This window comes from Grampus griseus (assembly GCF_964374135.1).
Source record: "Grampus griseus genome assembly, chromosome: 11".
Classification (NCBI taxonomy): Eukaryota; Metazoa; Chordata; class Mammalia; order Artiodactyla; family Delphinidae; genus Grampus; species Grampus griseus.
In genome coordinates this window covers 34,482,759-34,498,785 of record NC_139005.1, presented here as the reverse complement: position 1 = coordinate 34,498,785, position 16,027 = coordinate 34,482,759, and the positions used below count along the sequence as shown (strand labels likewise).

The 16,027-nt window shown below is 36.5% G+C and overlaps 1 protein-coding gene across 6 annotated transcripts in view; it reads left to right on the top strand.

Annotated features, from left to right (window-relative positions):
* Positions 1-16,027, top strand: part of ADAMTS20 (ADAM metallopeptidase with thrombospondin type 1 motif 20) — a 195,600-nt gene that overhangs the window by 163,478 nt on the left and 16,095 nt on the right. For all 6 annotated transcript variants that reach the window (XR_014297386.1, XM_082664945.1, XM_082664946.1 and 3 more), the window contains 6 exons: positions 4,609-4,809; positions 5,517-5,646; positions 5,858-5,952; positions 6,040-6,134; positions 6,683-6,816; positions 12,528-12,619. Coding sequence is in view for 5 of the 6 variants with exons in the window: in XM_082664945.1 (XP_082521071.1) it covers positions 4,609-4,809; positions 5,517-5,646; positions 5,858-5,952; positions 6,040-6,134; positions 6,683-6,816; positions 12,528-12,619 (747 nt within the window). In the remaining variant the exon portion in view is untranslated. The remainder of the gene's footprint in view (positions 1-4,608; positions 4,810-5,516; positions 5,647-5,857; positions 5,953-6,039; positions 6,135-6,682; positions 6,817-12,527; positions 12,620-16,027) is intronic.

The window sequence follows — 16,027 nt, the reverse complement described above, 5'->3', positions numbered from 1 at the left end:
GTGTGTGTATGTGTGTGTGTGAGATATCTTTGTCTAGTTTTGGTATCAGGGTAATGCTGGACTTGTAGAATGAATTTGGAAGTGTTCCTTCATTGGCAATTTTTTGGACTATTTTGAGAAGGATAGGTGTTGACTTTTCTCTAAATTTTTGATAGAACTCACCTGTGAAGCCATCAGGTCCTGGACTTTCGTTCGCTGGGAGTTTTTAAATCACAGTTTCAATTTCAGTGCATGTGATTGGTCTGTTCATATTTTCTATTTCTTCCTGGTTCAGTCTTGGGAGATTGAACATTTATAGAAATTTATCCATGTCTTCTAGATTATCTAATTAGTTGGCATATAATTGTTAGCAGTAATCTTTTATAATCCTTGTATTTCTGTGGTGTCAGCTGTAACTTTTTCTCTTGCATTTTCACTTTCTTGATAGTGTCTTTTGTGCACCAATGTATTTAATTTTGATGACGTCAAATTTATTTTTTCTGTTCATTTGTACTTTAGATATCATTTCTAAGAAACTATTGCCCATCCAAGGTTACAAAGGTTCACACTTATATTTTGTTCTAAGAATTTTGTAATTTTAGCTGATACGTTTAGGTCTGTAATCCACTTTGTATTAATTTTTGTATATGATGTGAAGTGGGGTCCAACTTTATCCTTTTGCATGTGGCTATCCAGATGTTCCAACACAATTTTTGGAAAAAACTGTTCTTTCCTCATTGAATTATCTATTACTGAAGAGTTATTTTTGAACTCTGAATTCAGTTCCCTGATCTATGTGCCTATCCTTATATCGTTACCACATAGTCTTGGTCTTATAGTAAGGTAGTTTTATAGTAAGTGTTGAAATCAGGAAGTGTGAGAGAACCAATTTTGCTTTTCCTTTTCAAGATTATTTGCTTATGCTGTGTCCCTTACATTCCTATATAAATTTTAGGATCAACTTGTCATATTCTGGGTAAACTCCAGCTAGGATTTTGTTAGAGATTACGTTGAATCTTGATCAGTTTGGGGAATGTTGCCATCTTAATAATGTCTTCCAATCCGTGAATTGACATGTCTTTCCATTTATTTAGGTCTTATTAATTTATTTCAAGGATGCTTTATAGTTTATAGTTTTCATTGTACAAATCTTACACTTTTTTGGTTAATTTTGTTCCTAAAAATTTTATTAATCTTTTATGCTCCTGAAAATGAAATTATACTCTTAATTTCATTTTCTGCTTGTCCGTTCATAATGTGTAGAGATAGAATTGATTTTTGTATGTTAAACACATTTATTGAGCACAGTTCTTTTTTTGTGTGGATTACTTAGCATTTTCTATATACAGAAGTATATCATTTGCAAATCCAGGTAGTTTTATTTCTTCCTTTAAATCTGGGTGCCTTTTACTTCATTTCTTCCCTAGTTTCCCTGGCTAGAAACTCCAAAACAATGTTGAGTAGAAGTGGTAAAAACAGATATCCTTCTCTTTAGAGGAAAACTTTCAATGTTCATAATTGAATAGGTTAGCTATGGATTTTTTTGTAGATTCTCTTTATTATACCCTCCTATTCTTAGTTTGCTTGGTGTTTGTATAATGAAAATGTGTCAGTTTGTCAAATGCTTTTTTTGCATCTCTTAAGATGCTCATGTGGTCTTTATGAGTCTATTTGTATGATGTATTCCATTGATTGATTTCACATGTTGAAACAATGTTACATTCCTGGGATAAATCTTACTTTGTCATGGTGTATGATCCTTTTTATTTGCTTCTGGGATTGTTTTGCTAGTGTTCTGTTGAGGATTTTTACATCTATATTCACAAGAGATATTGGTCTGTAGTTTTCGTTCCTTGTTATGTCTGCCTAGTTTTGGTATGAGGGAAATACTGGCCTCATATGACAAATTAGGAAGTGTTCTTTTCTATTCTATCTTTTGGAAGTATTTTGGAGGGGGAGGGTGCTAATTCTTTAAACTTTGGGGGGAGTTCACCAATGAAGGCTCTGGTCCTGGGTTTTTATTTGTGTGAGGTTTTTTGTTTATTAATTCCATCTCTTTACTTGTTATAGGTCTACATAGATACACAGATTTCTACACATGTTCTCCCATCTTCCCAGAGTTTGTTGTTACTGCTGTTTGTTGTTGTTTGTTTGTTTGTTCAGTGACTTTTCTGAACTAACTGTAAAGTCTGTATTCTTTGTGTCATGTGATCACTAAAGTCTCTATCTGATTAGTTTTCAACTAATGACTGGGTAGTGATTTCCTGAGATACTTGGAACCAGTAATCTCCAGTCTTTGCCAAGAGGCTCTGTGTGCATGTGTGGGCATCTTCAACACTAGATGAGGCAGTTGACAACTCTTCCTTAACCTTAACTTCCTGCTTGAGCAGAGCCTTGACATCAGCCAGAAATGAGAGTGTAGGTACTTCTCAGATATTTCCTAAGCTTGCACACAGCCCTAGACATGTGCAAACCTTATGTATGTCCATGGCCTTCTAGTTGTCTATGACTCTGTTGGAGTTTTTAAAGCCCCTGTGGACATCTCCTTTCCAAGCTTTTCCTTTTAAGCTTTTCTTGGTAGCCCATTGCTTGCCTGACTATTATCCACTTCCTCTGGAAGCTGCAAAGTTAAACAATAGCCTTTAATTGTGTTAAAAAATGCCTCCAAGGAGAAGGCTTTTAGCACTGGGCAAGTGCTGGGTAAAGTCAAATAGAGACTTGCAAGTGAGGTCTTTCAGAAAACCACTAAACAGTTCAAATAATGACAGTACTCTGGAAATGAGGCTTAGAAAGATGTCCAATCCCTCTGGTGGCTTCCATGCTTTTGTTTTTCAGTATGTTTGCAGGGCTATTGATTTTCAATCCTCCTATAGAGCTAAAGAGGGGGAATGGGAATAGGGCAAACTAAAACACACAAAGCTCACTGTTCTTACTGAGATTTAGCCTTATTTCTTTAATAAATGCTTCCCGGATTGCTGCAAGCCTTTGGTTAATTTACAGAGCTCTGAAAAAGTTGATTTTCACAAGTTTTGTCAGTTTTCTCATTGCCTTTATAGAAGAGAACGTTTTCAGATGTCCTTGCTCTGCTGTTTTCACCGATGTCACTCACCCCTTGGGGTCTGCTTTGATAGATGGATATTTCTCCTCATCATAGGTTATATTTTCCTGCCTCTTTGCATGCCAGTTAATTTTTTATTGCATGCCATGCATTATGAATTTTACTTTGTTGGCTACTGGATAGTTTTTATTTCTATATGTATATTTTGAGCTTTGTTCCAGAATGCAGTTATTTTGTCTGTAAGAAGTGTGATCTTTTCTTGTCTTGCTCTTAAGATTTTTTATGGGAGACCAGTTCATTGTTTAGTCTAGAGTTAGCTATTCCCCTCTACTGTGGCAAGACCCCTTTGAGTACTCTACCTATTGCTGCATGTATATAAGGTTTTCCAGTCTGAATGAAGGGAACAGACACTATATTTGGTCCTGTGTGAGTGCCAGATACAGTGATTCATATGTCATTTATTTACTTAAAAATACTTATTTATTTATGTTGCACCAGGTCTTATTTGAGGCACACGATATCTTTGTTGGGGCATGTGAGATCTTTAGTTGCAGCATATGGGATCTTTCAGTTGTGGCATGAGGACTTCTTAGTTGCGGCATGCGGACTTTTAGTTGTAGCATGCGTGCGGGATCTAGTTCCCCGACCAGGAATCGAACCTGGGCCCCCTGCATGGGAGCATGGAGTCTTACCCACTGGACCACCAGGGACGTCCCCATATGTCTTTTAATCGGTCCATGCCTTGGCCTCAGTTGGAGTCCTCACATGTTTGCACTGGTCAGAACTCTGCTGTCCCCTTGGGATCCCTTTCCTTGTTCCAAAACCTGGAAACTCTCTCAAGACATTAAGCTGGAGCAATTATAGGGTCACTTTGTTTGTTTCCGTCTCCCAGGGAATCACTGTCCTTTATTGCCTAATGTCCAGTGTCTTAAGAGCCATTGTTTAATCAATACATATTTTGTTCAAGTGTTTTTTTTGTTTTAGGTCAGATGGTAACTCTATTCCTTGTTACTCCTTTTTGTTGGAGTCAGAAATCTATTTGCCCATTCTTTTCTCTGGATCGTTAATTTATATCTAAATCACTTACCTATTCTAGTCAAATGGTAGTACACATCACATTGTATGTATAGAGATAAATATATGCTAAACTTATATAGAGTTACAAGTACATTAAGACTAATAAATGTCCTTTATTTCAGGTAAGAATGCTTGATATGTTTCATTTCTCCAAAGCTCTGCTTATCAGGAGATAAATTTTCATTCAGTTAAGCTATTCTTTGTAGTGTGACCAAGAAAACAGAAAACAAACAAAGGAACAAACAGAAAAAACATAGGCACTGAATATAGACAATCTATCCTGCATCTGGATCCTTTCCATCCTGGTACAACTCTGTGAAAGTTGCCTAATACCTCTGAACATTTGTTTACCCATCTGTAAATGAGGCTAATAATAGGATTGTTGTGGGGATACCATAACATAATATATATTAAGCACCTGGAAAGTAGTGGTGCTTAACCCTGGTTAAGTTTAAGAGCATCTTCTTCTCCCTTCGTAACATTGTATTTTTCAGTGTGCAGGTAACTGTGGATTTAGTTACCGACAAAGGATTTCATATTGCATTGGGATCCGATCTACTGAGAAATATAAGCTTCATGAGCTGTGGCCTATAGACTATCAAGAATGCCCTGTGCTGCCTTCCCCTCAGGTTTACAAATGCAATTTTAGAACCTGTTTGCATATGGCCACTTGGAAAGTTGGAAAATGGAGCAAGGTCAGTTTATAATTATGAATTTAAAATCTTCTGAATGAGACTTTCTAGTTGTGGGATGCCTACTATTCTGCACTTCTAACTAGATATCAGAGTTGTCTCATACCCCTATTGTCTAACAATCACTTTACCAGTTATTTATCAGTTATCATCTCTTTTTCTAAGTTTGCTATAACCTGCCTTAAGCAGGGACCATAATTAATACTTGTTTCTTTTCCTCAGAGCACCTGGCACAGTGGCTTGCATTTTGAGTAGATGCTTAAGCAATACTTATTGGTTAAGTGAAAAAGTAAATAAATCTAATGTATGAGTAATACAGGTTATTGGCACCATATTCCATTTCCAATTTCATTGATAGAAAGCAAGTAAATATTGCTTTGCAAACAGCATACAACAATGAGTAAAAACTCAGTAGTCTGAATAACCATCATTAATTAATATTTATCAGGTATTTACAATATACTGCTGAGCTAACTATACAAAATAAATGGAAAGGAGCCAGTAACTGAGAAAGAATAGATTGAGTTTCTTAAGGATTAGCCCCACCTGTGACTCTCTAGCCTCCAGGATATTTTTGTGTCTGCAGAAATTCTAGCCATTATTGACCATCAGTTTATTCCAAAAGGACCTATCTTGAAAGGAGGAGATAAGTATTTAGTGGCCTTATTATCCATTATATGCTTTACCTTCAAATTTTACTCTGTTCACAGTGCTCTGTGACTTGTGGAGTTGGGATAATGGAGAGAAGAGTGGAATGCATAGCTGACAATGGTTGGTCCAGTGACTTATGTTTAAAGAGTTTAAAACCAGATGCTCAAAAGAAATGTTATGTCCATGACTGTAAGTACTAGACTTCAAAAATCTAGAACCTAAGTGTTCCTAAGAAGTTTTAATTAAAATCTGAAAATAAATATTTAGAGTAGTCATACACTCCACAAAATGAAAGGTCTGTTTTTTTCAGAATATAACAATATTGGTGTAATTGAGTTAAATTCATGTTGTGTCTGTAATTTGTTCATTGTTGATAAGTTGTACTCACTTGTCCTTGAAGGTAAAACATTTACCAGCTGTAAAGAAATCCAAGTGAAAAACAACATTACCAAAGATGGTGACTATTACCTTAACATTAAAGGAAGAATAATAAAGGTATTATGAAGACAGCTCCTGTTTGATTTTAGCATTGACTGTTGACTTTGAAAAAATCTTTTCTAGATCTTTGCATTTTCTCTTTAGATCTATTGTGCTGGCATGCACTTGCAGAACCCCAAGGAATATATATCATTGGTCAAAGGTGAAGAAGACAACTTTTCTGAAGTGTATGGCTTTAGGTATATGCTGTGTTTTGCCTTATCTGTGCATTTTCATGGTCCTTCAAGAGAATTAGAAGTTCCAGGGTTCAGAGTGGTACTTGAATAGCTCCCAGTGTGACAAGTAATTTAGAAACAGGTAGATATATTATGACCTAAGCCAGATGTTGTCCATGCCTGTTCAATAATAAAGATTTGAGCATTAACATGTACTCACAGAGAGACTGACTAAGAAGGATACTATGGGTGAACAGTGAGACAACAGAGGAGGGAAGAATTTAAGACCTGTGTGTATTTTCATAGAAATCAAATTAATTCCAGTAATAAAAGCTAGGAGAACTACAGCTGAATTATTTTTCCACAAACTGGTCTTGAATTTCCCATTGATCATTTTGTATTTCTTTGACATTTAACTTGTTGAGTGATTTTCATTTCTTTCACATTTAACCTGTTGACCCTAAAATATTGAAGAGTGTGTCTTTTACCTTCCCACTTCCAAAGTTTACCATTTATCTGCATTATGGTCTAATAATGGTATCTAATACTAAAATATTTTAATGTTGTTACAGACTGCAAAATCCATATGAATGTCCTTTTAATGGAAGCAGGAGGCAAGACTGTGAGTGTAAAAATGACTACTTGGCTGCTGGACACACTGTTTTCAGCAAAATAAGAATTGATCTTAATTCCATGCAAATTAAAAGTAAGTGCTGAATCTCTATTTGTAAAATGAAAAGTACCTGTTTGCTAATGCAAGTGTAACAATATACTATATGGTATATGTGGTAGCTAGGGTATAGAGAAGGGCCTAGCATTGTACAATAATTACTTAGAATTCTTTTTAAAAAGTTATTAGCTACATAGTTCCAGTGCAATGATACAAACCATGGGAACCCTTAATAAAAATGTAGTGGTAATGACACTGTCATTAGTAAAGATAGTAAGGATACTGTCATAGTAAAGATCCTGCCCTTCCAAGATATAACAATCTACCTTAAAATCCTCAATTACATTAAAAATAAGGAAGTTAATATCCTCAATGTAGTTGTATAAGCTTTTTTGCAAGGGCTTAAAGTAATAATTAACATTAGCTTCAGGTGACAGTTTATCTAGTATTTTCTTATACTTTATCTCATTTGATCTTTTTAACAACCCTATACTAGATAAGGCAAAATTTCATCACATTGTTGCAAGTGATGAAATTAAGATGCACTTATAGAATTAAGTGATTGGCCCAATTCATACAGTTAGTAACTGGCATTGCAGGGAGATAAAGTCCCACCCACAGATCCCAGATTATGGACCTGCTGCCTTTCTAGGAAGTAATTTATAGTACAGTCAAGTTAAAGTAAATATACTTTATGAAACCTAACATACACTGAGCATCAGACAGTCTGCCCTCCTGAAAATTACATAGTGACATGAAAATGCAAAGAAGTTCATTTCAGAAGCAGAAACTCTAAATCACAATTGAATCACCAGTGCCTAGCACAGTACCTAAACCACAAATAGAAACAAAACAATGTTTGTTGAGACAGTGAATGCATGAATACATAATTTCTAAATCAGTCATATGATGGTGAACTATTATTGTCAGTAATAGTGGCTACCATTTACTGAACACCCACAATTACTGCAGTGGGGAAGTGTTATAATGCTTTGGTTATGATCATAGACTCTGGAGTTAGATTGCTGGGTGTAAATTCTCTGCATCCAGTTACCAGTCATAATAAGATGCCTCTCAGGTTTTTTTCTTTCTTTTTTTCTGCTTTCTTTCCTTTTTTTTTTTTTTTCGGTTAGGATTAAGAGATAATACTTGTAACATATCTAGTAAATGCCTTGCGAGTAGTAGGTGTTCTATAAACAATGGTTATTATTTAATAATATATGTTGTGTCAGCATTGCTGAGTACATAATGGGTATTTGGGAACTTATTTGCTGTTTAGCAAGCTTTTATCTTTCATTAATTTATCAAACCTGCCATTTTGCCAGGCATTGGACTGGGCTCTGAAGATACAATGTTAAATGTATACATTTTCCACTTGCTTTCTCTTTTCCTTCCTCATGCTTGTGTGCCAAAACCCCAGTCTTGATTAAATTAAACCTTTCACCTACTCTGCACTTGCACCATGAATCTTGCATGTGGCAAGTAATACACAGCCCTCCTGACTGATCTTACTTTAAATGCATGACTCCTGAGATTGCACAGACCCTGATTCATTCCTCCCCAACTCTTCTCAATGTCTGACTCACAGCTTCTCCTCTGGCTTCAAACTTCAAAATTTTCTAATACCTCCACTCCAGTCACTCATTGCTGATGACCTAAACCTTGACCTATAGACTTTGCCTTCTCTCCTGGTCACTGTGGATGAACTATTTCTGCTGCCATCTGAGGCAACCCCTTCTACTTGTACTCTGAGCTCCTTGCTTTGTACCAACTCAGGACCATTATTTCAGCAAACTTTCCTTTTTCTCTTACATCACCAATTCTTCTTCCATTTCTTTAACTCCAATGCCAAATTCTTGATTTTCATTTCATTTGATCCATCAGCAGTCTTTGGTTTCCAGGACTTCTCACTCTCATCATTTGGCTCCTGTCTTGGTCACTCTTTCTCCCATCTTTCTCACTGTTTCTCAACTTGGCTAGTTACTCTTCATTTTATACAACACTGAGTATTGAAGAACTTCAGGACTCAGTCATTCCCTTAAGGATCTCTTTCAACTTATAGATTTCAAATACCATCTATCAAATGACAGTCCCAAATGTATATCTCTAATTCAGACTGCTTCCCTGAATTCCAAGATTCAACTCCCTACTCCGCATATCCACATGAAATCTAATATGTGTCTGACAATGTATCCAAGACTGAACTTTCTTTTTTTTTAAATTGGAGTATAATTGCTTTGCCATGTTGTGTTAGTTTCTGCTGTACAATGAAGTGAATCAGCGATATGTATACCTATGCCCCTCCCTCTTGGACCTCCCTCCCACCGCCCCATCCCACCCATCTAGGTTATCACAGAGCACTGAGCTGAGCTTCCTGTGCTTTATAGCAGGTTCCCACTAGCTATCTATTTTACACATGGTAGTGCATATATGTCATTCCTAACCCCACAGTTTGTCCCAACCTCCCCTTCCCCCACTGCATCCACATGTTCATTCTGCCCTCTATTCCTGCCCTGGAAATAGGTTCATCTGTACCCTTTTTCTAGATTCTACATATATGCATTAATATATGATATTTGTTTTTCTCTTTCTGACTTACTTCACTCTGTATGACAGACTCTAGGTCCATTCACAACTCTACAAAGGAACCAGTCCTTCTACCCAAATTTTTACCATTTCAGTAAATGGCAACTATCAACTTCTAGTTACTCTTGCTAAAACATAGCAATGTCTTTAACTCCTCCCTTTATCTCACACCTACGTGCCATCCATCATCAAATTCTGTCAGGTGAATCATTAACATACATGCTGCTGTGCACTGTATTGTGTCCTGCATAATTCATATGATGAAGCCCTAATCCCCAATGTGACAGTGTTTGGTCCTGGGGAGATAATTAGGTCTAGATTAGTTCATGAGGGTGGGGCCATAATTGTAAGATGAATGCCCTTATAAAAAAAAGAGGAAAAGACACCAGGACTCTCTTTCTCTGCCATGTGAGAACACAGCAAGAAGACGATCTCCAAGCCAGGAAGGGGGGCTCTCACCAGAACTTGACCGTGTTTGCACCTGCACTTCTTTTGTTTAAGCCCCCAAGTCTGTGATAGTTTGTTAGGGCAGCTTGAGCTAAGACACATGCAAAATCCCACTTTGCCATTATCTCATTTGCTATAACCGTGGGCCAAGTCCATATCATTTTTTTCACCTGGATTCTTATGCTTACTGACTGGTATTCCTGTTTATTCTGGTAGCACTCAGGTTCCTTTTCACCTTTTCCCCAACTCCTGACCTAGATTCTCTTCTCAATAGAGAATCCAGAGTGATCCCTTAAAACGTAAGCCATGTCTTGTCTTATACATTATCTCATTTCATCTTTTTAATAACCCCAACATCTGCTCAAAACTCTCCAAACATCTCCCATCTAACTCATAACAGAATTAAAAATCCTGCCGATGGTCAATAAAACTCAATAAGACCTTCCCACCTCCATTACCTTTCTGCTCCTTCCCTCCACACTCCTCCCTTGCACGATCTGGTTCAGACACATTTGTCCCTTTGCTGTCTCTTGAATACATCAAGCATGCCCTCCACCCCTCCTTAAGGCCTTTGCACTTTCTGTTCTATCTGCCTAGAATGATTGTCTGTCGGGTTTACCCCTCAGTTTCTTCCTGGTCTCTGCTTAAATACACCTTCCCAATAAGTTCATCCTGGACCCTCTCCACTCCAAAACTCCCTTTCTTCTCATTCTTTTCCTGCTTTATTTTTTTTTTTTTTCTATAGCATTGATCACCTACAACATATGATAGTATCTACTCTATTACTTGTTTCTCTCTGGTAGCACTCAGGTTCCATCGGCCCCTATGTCATCCACTATTGTGCTCTTACAGTACTTATAATAATGCCCAATACGCAATAGGTTCTAAAGAAATATTTGCTGAATAGAAGTCAACTTTCCTCAAGAAACTATCTTAAGGAAATCTTGAAGACAAATTTGAATTAACCAAAGTGAGGAGAAGGAGTTTCAGGAGGAGACATCATGAACACAGCATGAAATGGTGAAGCATTTTGGTTCCACTAGAGAATAAGGAATAGTCTAGTTTTGTCTAAGCATAAATTGAATGGAGGTTGGGGGATAACCGCTTATTAGAGAAGTTCCCAGAAAGCAGATCATGAAGAACAACGTGTACTAAACTATACAACTGAATTTATCTTTTAAGTTATGGGGACCTTTGGGGTAAAAGTATAAACAGGGGAGGGAACAGGCTCAGTTGGAGAGAGAGCAAATTGTATCCATGAAGATATTTAGGAAGCTAATATAATAGTTCAGATAGAAGGTGATAAGGACCTAAATTAGGGACTTGGTTCAGAAGAGAGAACCTGAGAGAAATATTAAAGAGGTACACTCTATGATTTTCCAACAGATGGAATATGGGGATTTGTGGCATGGAATATTTAGAAAGAGTTCCAAAATAACTGGGTAGATGCTGATATAGTTCAATGAGATGAGAAATATAGCAGGGGGAATATGTTTGGAGAAAAAGATAATGCATTTAGCTTTGGACATGTTAAGCGAGAGCTGTCTGTGGGTTATCCAGGGAATGATGGAGGAGATAATAGCAAAGGCTAATTTGAAAACTGTGTCAGTTTGCCCAGCCTAACCCTAAGTACCATGCATAAGCAGTGGTGTGCAGATAAATGTTTAACAACCAGCTCTTAACAATCAGGAAAAAAAAAGTTTGATTTGTAGGTTTTGCCAGTTTCCATGGGGTATATCTTCCCACCATGGCCAATTTTAAGCTACCAACATGAGCTCATTATGCATGGAATTGGGAAGAGACACACACAATTGGTTCTCATGATTTGGTACAAGCTGACTCTGGCACACCATAGAAGGCCTGCTGGCTTTGGAAGCTGCCCTTGGAGATATGACAAATATTTCCAGAAATGTTACCTTTGGGGATTGCCTCTAGGGGGGCTGGTGTCATCATGAGGGCATGCAGTGATCTTGCAGTCCTCCTGAAAGATATTTGAAACAACATTAGCAGAGGTGAGAGCCACCGACTGCATGAGCATTAGTTGGGATGTTATTTAAGTGATTCAAGCATGAATAAGTGATTGTACCAGCTAACCTTTAGGGTTCCTCCCAACCTATTTTTGAGCCAATGACTCTTTCTTTCTGATACTTTATATGGAATCCCCAGCATTGTTGCCAGTCAAGAAATTTTGCTAATAACAATAGCAAAAGTAAGATTAGAAAGAATGAAATAGTAATAGAAGAAATCAAAGAAAATGGCACACTTTTTACCTTCATGTTTTTGAATTCTCTAAATGAATTGATATGCATACTCTCTATAAGTACGTATATGTTGCTTTATCATAATTTATCTTTAACTAATGTTTTTTCCTCTGTAATTTTGCTCCTTATGCCACTTTATCTATTTTAGATATTCACTATGATGTAAAATATGATAGAGCATTTATTTAGCTTTTAAAACATAATGATTAGTTACAGATGTCCCTGTCATATTTTAGAGCAATTTATGAGGTGAACATTTTTATATTAAATAAATATTTGAGAGCCTGATCTATATTATGTACTACAATTGTGCAACATTTTTGCTTAAAATTTTGGATTAGTTATATGAATGTATTTAAGAATGTATATACATTGAAGACTGCATGTTTTGCAATGAAGATGTGAAAACATACAATGTCTCAGTGCTAAAGAATTTCATTTATTATTTTCTAGCTACAGACCTTCTTTTTGCCCAGACAGTATTTGGAAACGCAGTTCCATTTGCCACAGCTGGAGATTGCTATAGTGCAGCCAGATGCCCACAGGTATTTCATAGTTGAGTATTTTTTCTCACTGACTAAAGTTAATACTGTTTCTCTTCATTCACTTTCTTGACCAAAATACTGCAAGAAACATAAGTAACTAGAAAATGCAAACTTCTGACATGAAATTCATTTCAAAGGTTATAGATAAACTTTGGAGGAAAAGCATCTTTACCAGTACCAGGTTTGTGTGAAGGGTGTAATAATAAGAATTTTAAATTGTTTAGATCCTGTTTCTCCTTCCATGATGCTTTATCACTGTCAATCTTTTGACTTAGTCCATAGAAATGAATGGACATAAGTTACAAGGTAAAGGAATGGATCACAAACATGTGACTTTCATACACTGCTGCTAACAACAGTTATATTAGCTGTTTGGGCCTGTAACATTCTCAGAATAACTTTCTATTACTGTGAAATAATACATTTCCATGTATTTATTCTTGTTTTTATCCTTTCTTTTGCAGAGTTCTCTTTGCACACCCTTTTATGTCATTTTTGAGCTTTCCAGTACAAAGTGTGCTTCCTAGAAGAGATTTGCTGTCTCATTTTTTTAACATAGGATTTTATAAATTCTGTGTGAATAACATTTTTTATGATAAGATACAGAGACATAAGCTAGGTGAATATACCATTATTAGGTAGATTTATAGATTAATGAAAAATCCTGCCCAGGAGATAGTAATTATAATAATCATTTCATTTTGAAGAGAACTAGCTAAAGGGTTTGCCATAGCCCTCTCTTCTAAGAATTTCTCATTCACAGTTTTCATCCTATGACATAGAAAGTATGCTTATGCTAAAAAGAGAGGGCATTTTCTGTATTAGAGAAGGACACTTAAAGGAGTTCAAAAGACACTAGAACTACAGGCTGAAATGAATATGAAAAAAGTTAACTGGAATAAATATATAAATCTTAGGTCCATAAATGCAAGTAGAACCTGGCAATGTCATATAAAAAGACCTAGGTGTTTTATTCAACCACCATGAGTTCAATATAACTAGTGTAGATCAAGTAGTAATTTCTTTTTTCTTTTTCTTTTTTTTTTCATATTGAGTTATTTTTATTGGCTGGCATAATACAAGGATTATTTTCCTCTTCACGGAACAAAATGTGATACCACATTTCTTTACAATTAAATTAAGGCTAAAGAACAACAAAGACATTATGATTCATATGATGCATTGGAAACATATTGTCTGTGCTCCACTTGAGCAGAGGGTAGAATGCCTTTACTTTGTTGCTTTATGAAATGCCAGGTCTTCAGGGCAAATCCTATTAAGGGGTTTTAGTTCCTGCCTGATACTTTGCTTCTCTGCCACTGCATTGGAGATGCCTCAGGATTGTTCAGCCCATGGTTGGACTTGATTTAGAAATTAAAACTACCAAATTGGGAAATGTGTCCATTCATTCTTTCTCATCTATTTATCCATCCAATATCTATCATATCTATAATATTATATGGCCCGCGTACCGAAAAAAAAAATTTCTGTCTGGGAAAGATAAATTTTTAATCTATCTAGGAGTAGAAGGTGACAATCAGGAAAAAAAGGAAGTTTAAATTTCATTATGTTAGGAAAATGAAGAAGGTAGCCAGGAAAATGGTGGGAGGTTATGATAACTACTATTAAATATGTAAGGAGCTCCATGAAAGAGGAGTGACTTCAGTATGTGTTACTCAAGGAGACATTAATAGGGCAGATTCCAGCTCAAGATAAAGAAGACTTTTGACAAGGAGAATTGCCCAATAAAGAGACCACCCCCCCCAAAAAAAATCCGAGGCCTCAATAAATCACTAATTTTTGCCAATATTTTTGTAAATTGATCTTGTATTCTGCAACCTTGCTGAATTCATTTATTAGTTGTAATAGTTTTTTATTGGATTCCCCGGGATATTCTATATACATAGTAATGTCACGCACAAATAATTTTACTTCTTCCTTTGCAATCTGGATGCCTTTTATTTCTTTACCTTGCCTCATTACACTAGCTAAAACTTCCAGGATAGTGTTGAGTAGAAGTGACAAGAGTGGACATCCTTGTCCTATTCTTGATTTCAGAGGGAAAGCATTCAGTCCTTCATCATTGAGTGTGTTAGTTATGAGTTTTGTAGATGCCTTTGATTAGATTGAGGAAGTGCCCTTCTTTTCCTAATTGAAGTGGTGTTATCATGACTGTTGGATTTTGTCAAATGCTCCTTCTGCATCTGTTGTGATGATCCTGTGGTTCTTGTCCATTACCGTTGTGATATGGTGTATCACACAGCTTGATTTTTTTTTTTTTTTTTTTTTTTTTTTTTTTGCGTTACGCGGGCCTCTCACCATTGTGGCCTCTCCCGTTGCGGAGCACAGGCTCCGGACGCGCAGGCTCAGAGGCCATGGCTCACAGGCCCAGCCGCTCCGCGGCATGTGGGATCCTCCTGGACCGGGGCATGAACCCGCGACCCTTGCATCGGCAGGCGGACTCTCAACCACTGCGCCACCAGGGAAGCCCACTGATTGATTTTTGTATGTTGAAACAATCTTGCATTCCTGGGGAAATCCCACTTGGTCATGAGGTCTAATCCTTTTTATATGTTGCTAGATTTTCCTCTGTATTCAGAAGAGATATTGGCCTATTATTGTCTTTTTTTGTGATGTCTTTTTCTGGTTTTGGTGTCAGGGAAGTACTGGCTCCATAGAATAAATTGGGAAGTGGTCCCTCCTCTTCTACTTTTTCGGAAGAGTTTGTGAAAAATTAATCTTTGGTAGGATTCACCAGCAAAGCCATCTGAGCTCAGGCTTTTCTTTGTGAAAATTGTTTTATTTACTAATTCAGTCTCTTTACTTACTGTAGATCTTTTCAGATTTCCTAGTTCTTCTTGAGTCTGTTTTGGTAAGCTTATGTTTTTTGTTTTTGCTTTTAGGAATTTGTCTATTTCACCAAAGTTATCTAATTGGTTGGCATGTAATTGTATGTAATATTCCATATAATCCTTTATATTCCTGTGAAATTCACAATCATGTCCCCTCTTTGATTCCTGATTTTAGAGCTTTGAGTCTCCTCTCTCTTTTCTTGGTTTGTCAATTTTGTTCTTTTCAAAAATCCAACTTTTGATTTTATTGATTTTCTCTGTTATTTTTCTCTTCTTTGTTTCATCAATTTCCACTCTATTCATTATCATTTCTTTCCTTCTGCTTGCTTTAGATTTAATTTACTCTCCTTTTTTTCAGTGCTTTAGGTGGAAGGTTAGGTCATTGGTATGAGATCTTTTTTCTCTTTTAATATAGGCATTTGCAGCTGTAAATTTTCCTTTAAGCACTTCTTTTGCAGCAGTTTCCCTGAAGTTTTGGTATGTTGTGAATTCATTTTCATTCATCTTAAAGTATTTTCTATTATCACTTGTGGTGTCTCATTTGACTCACTGGTTA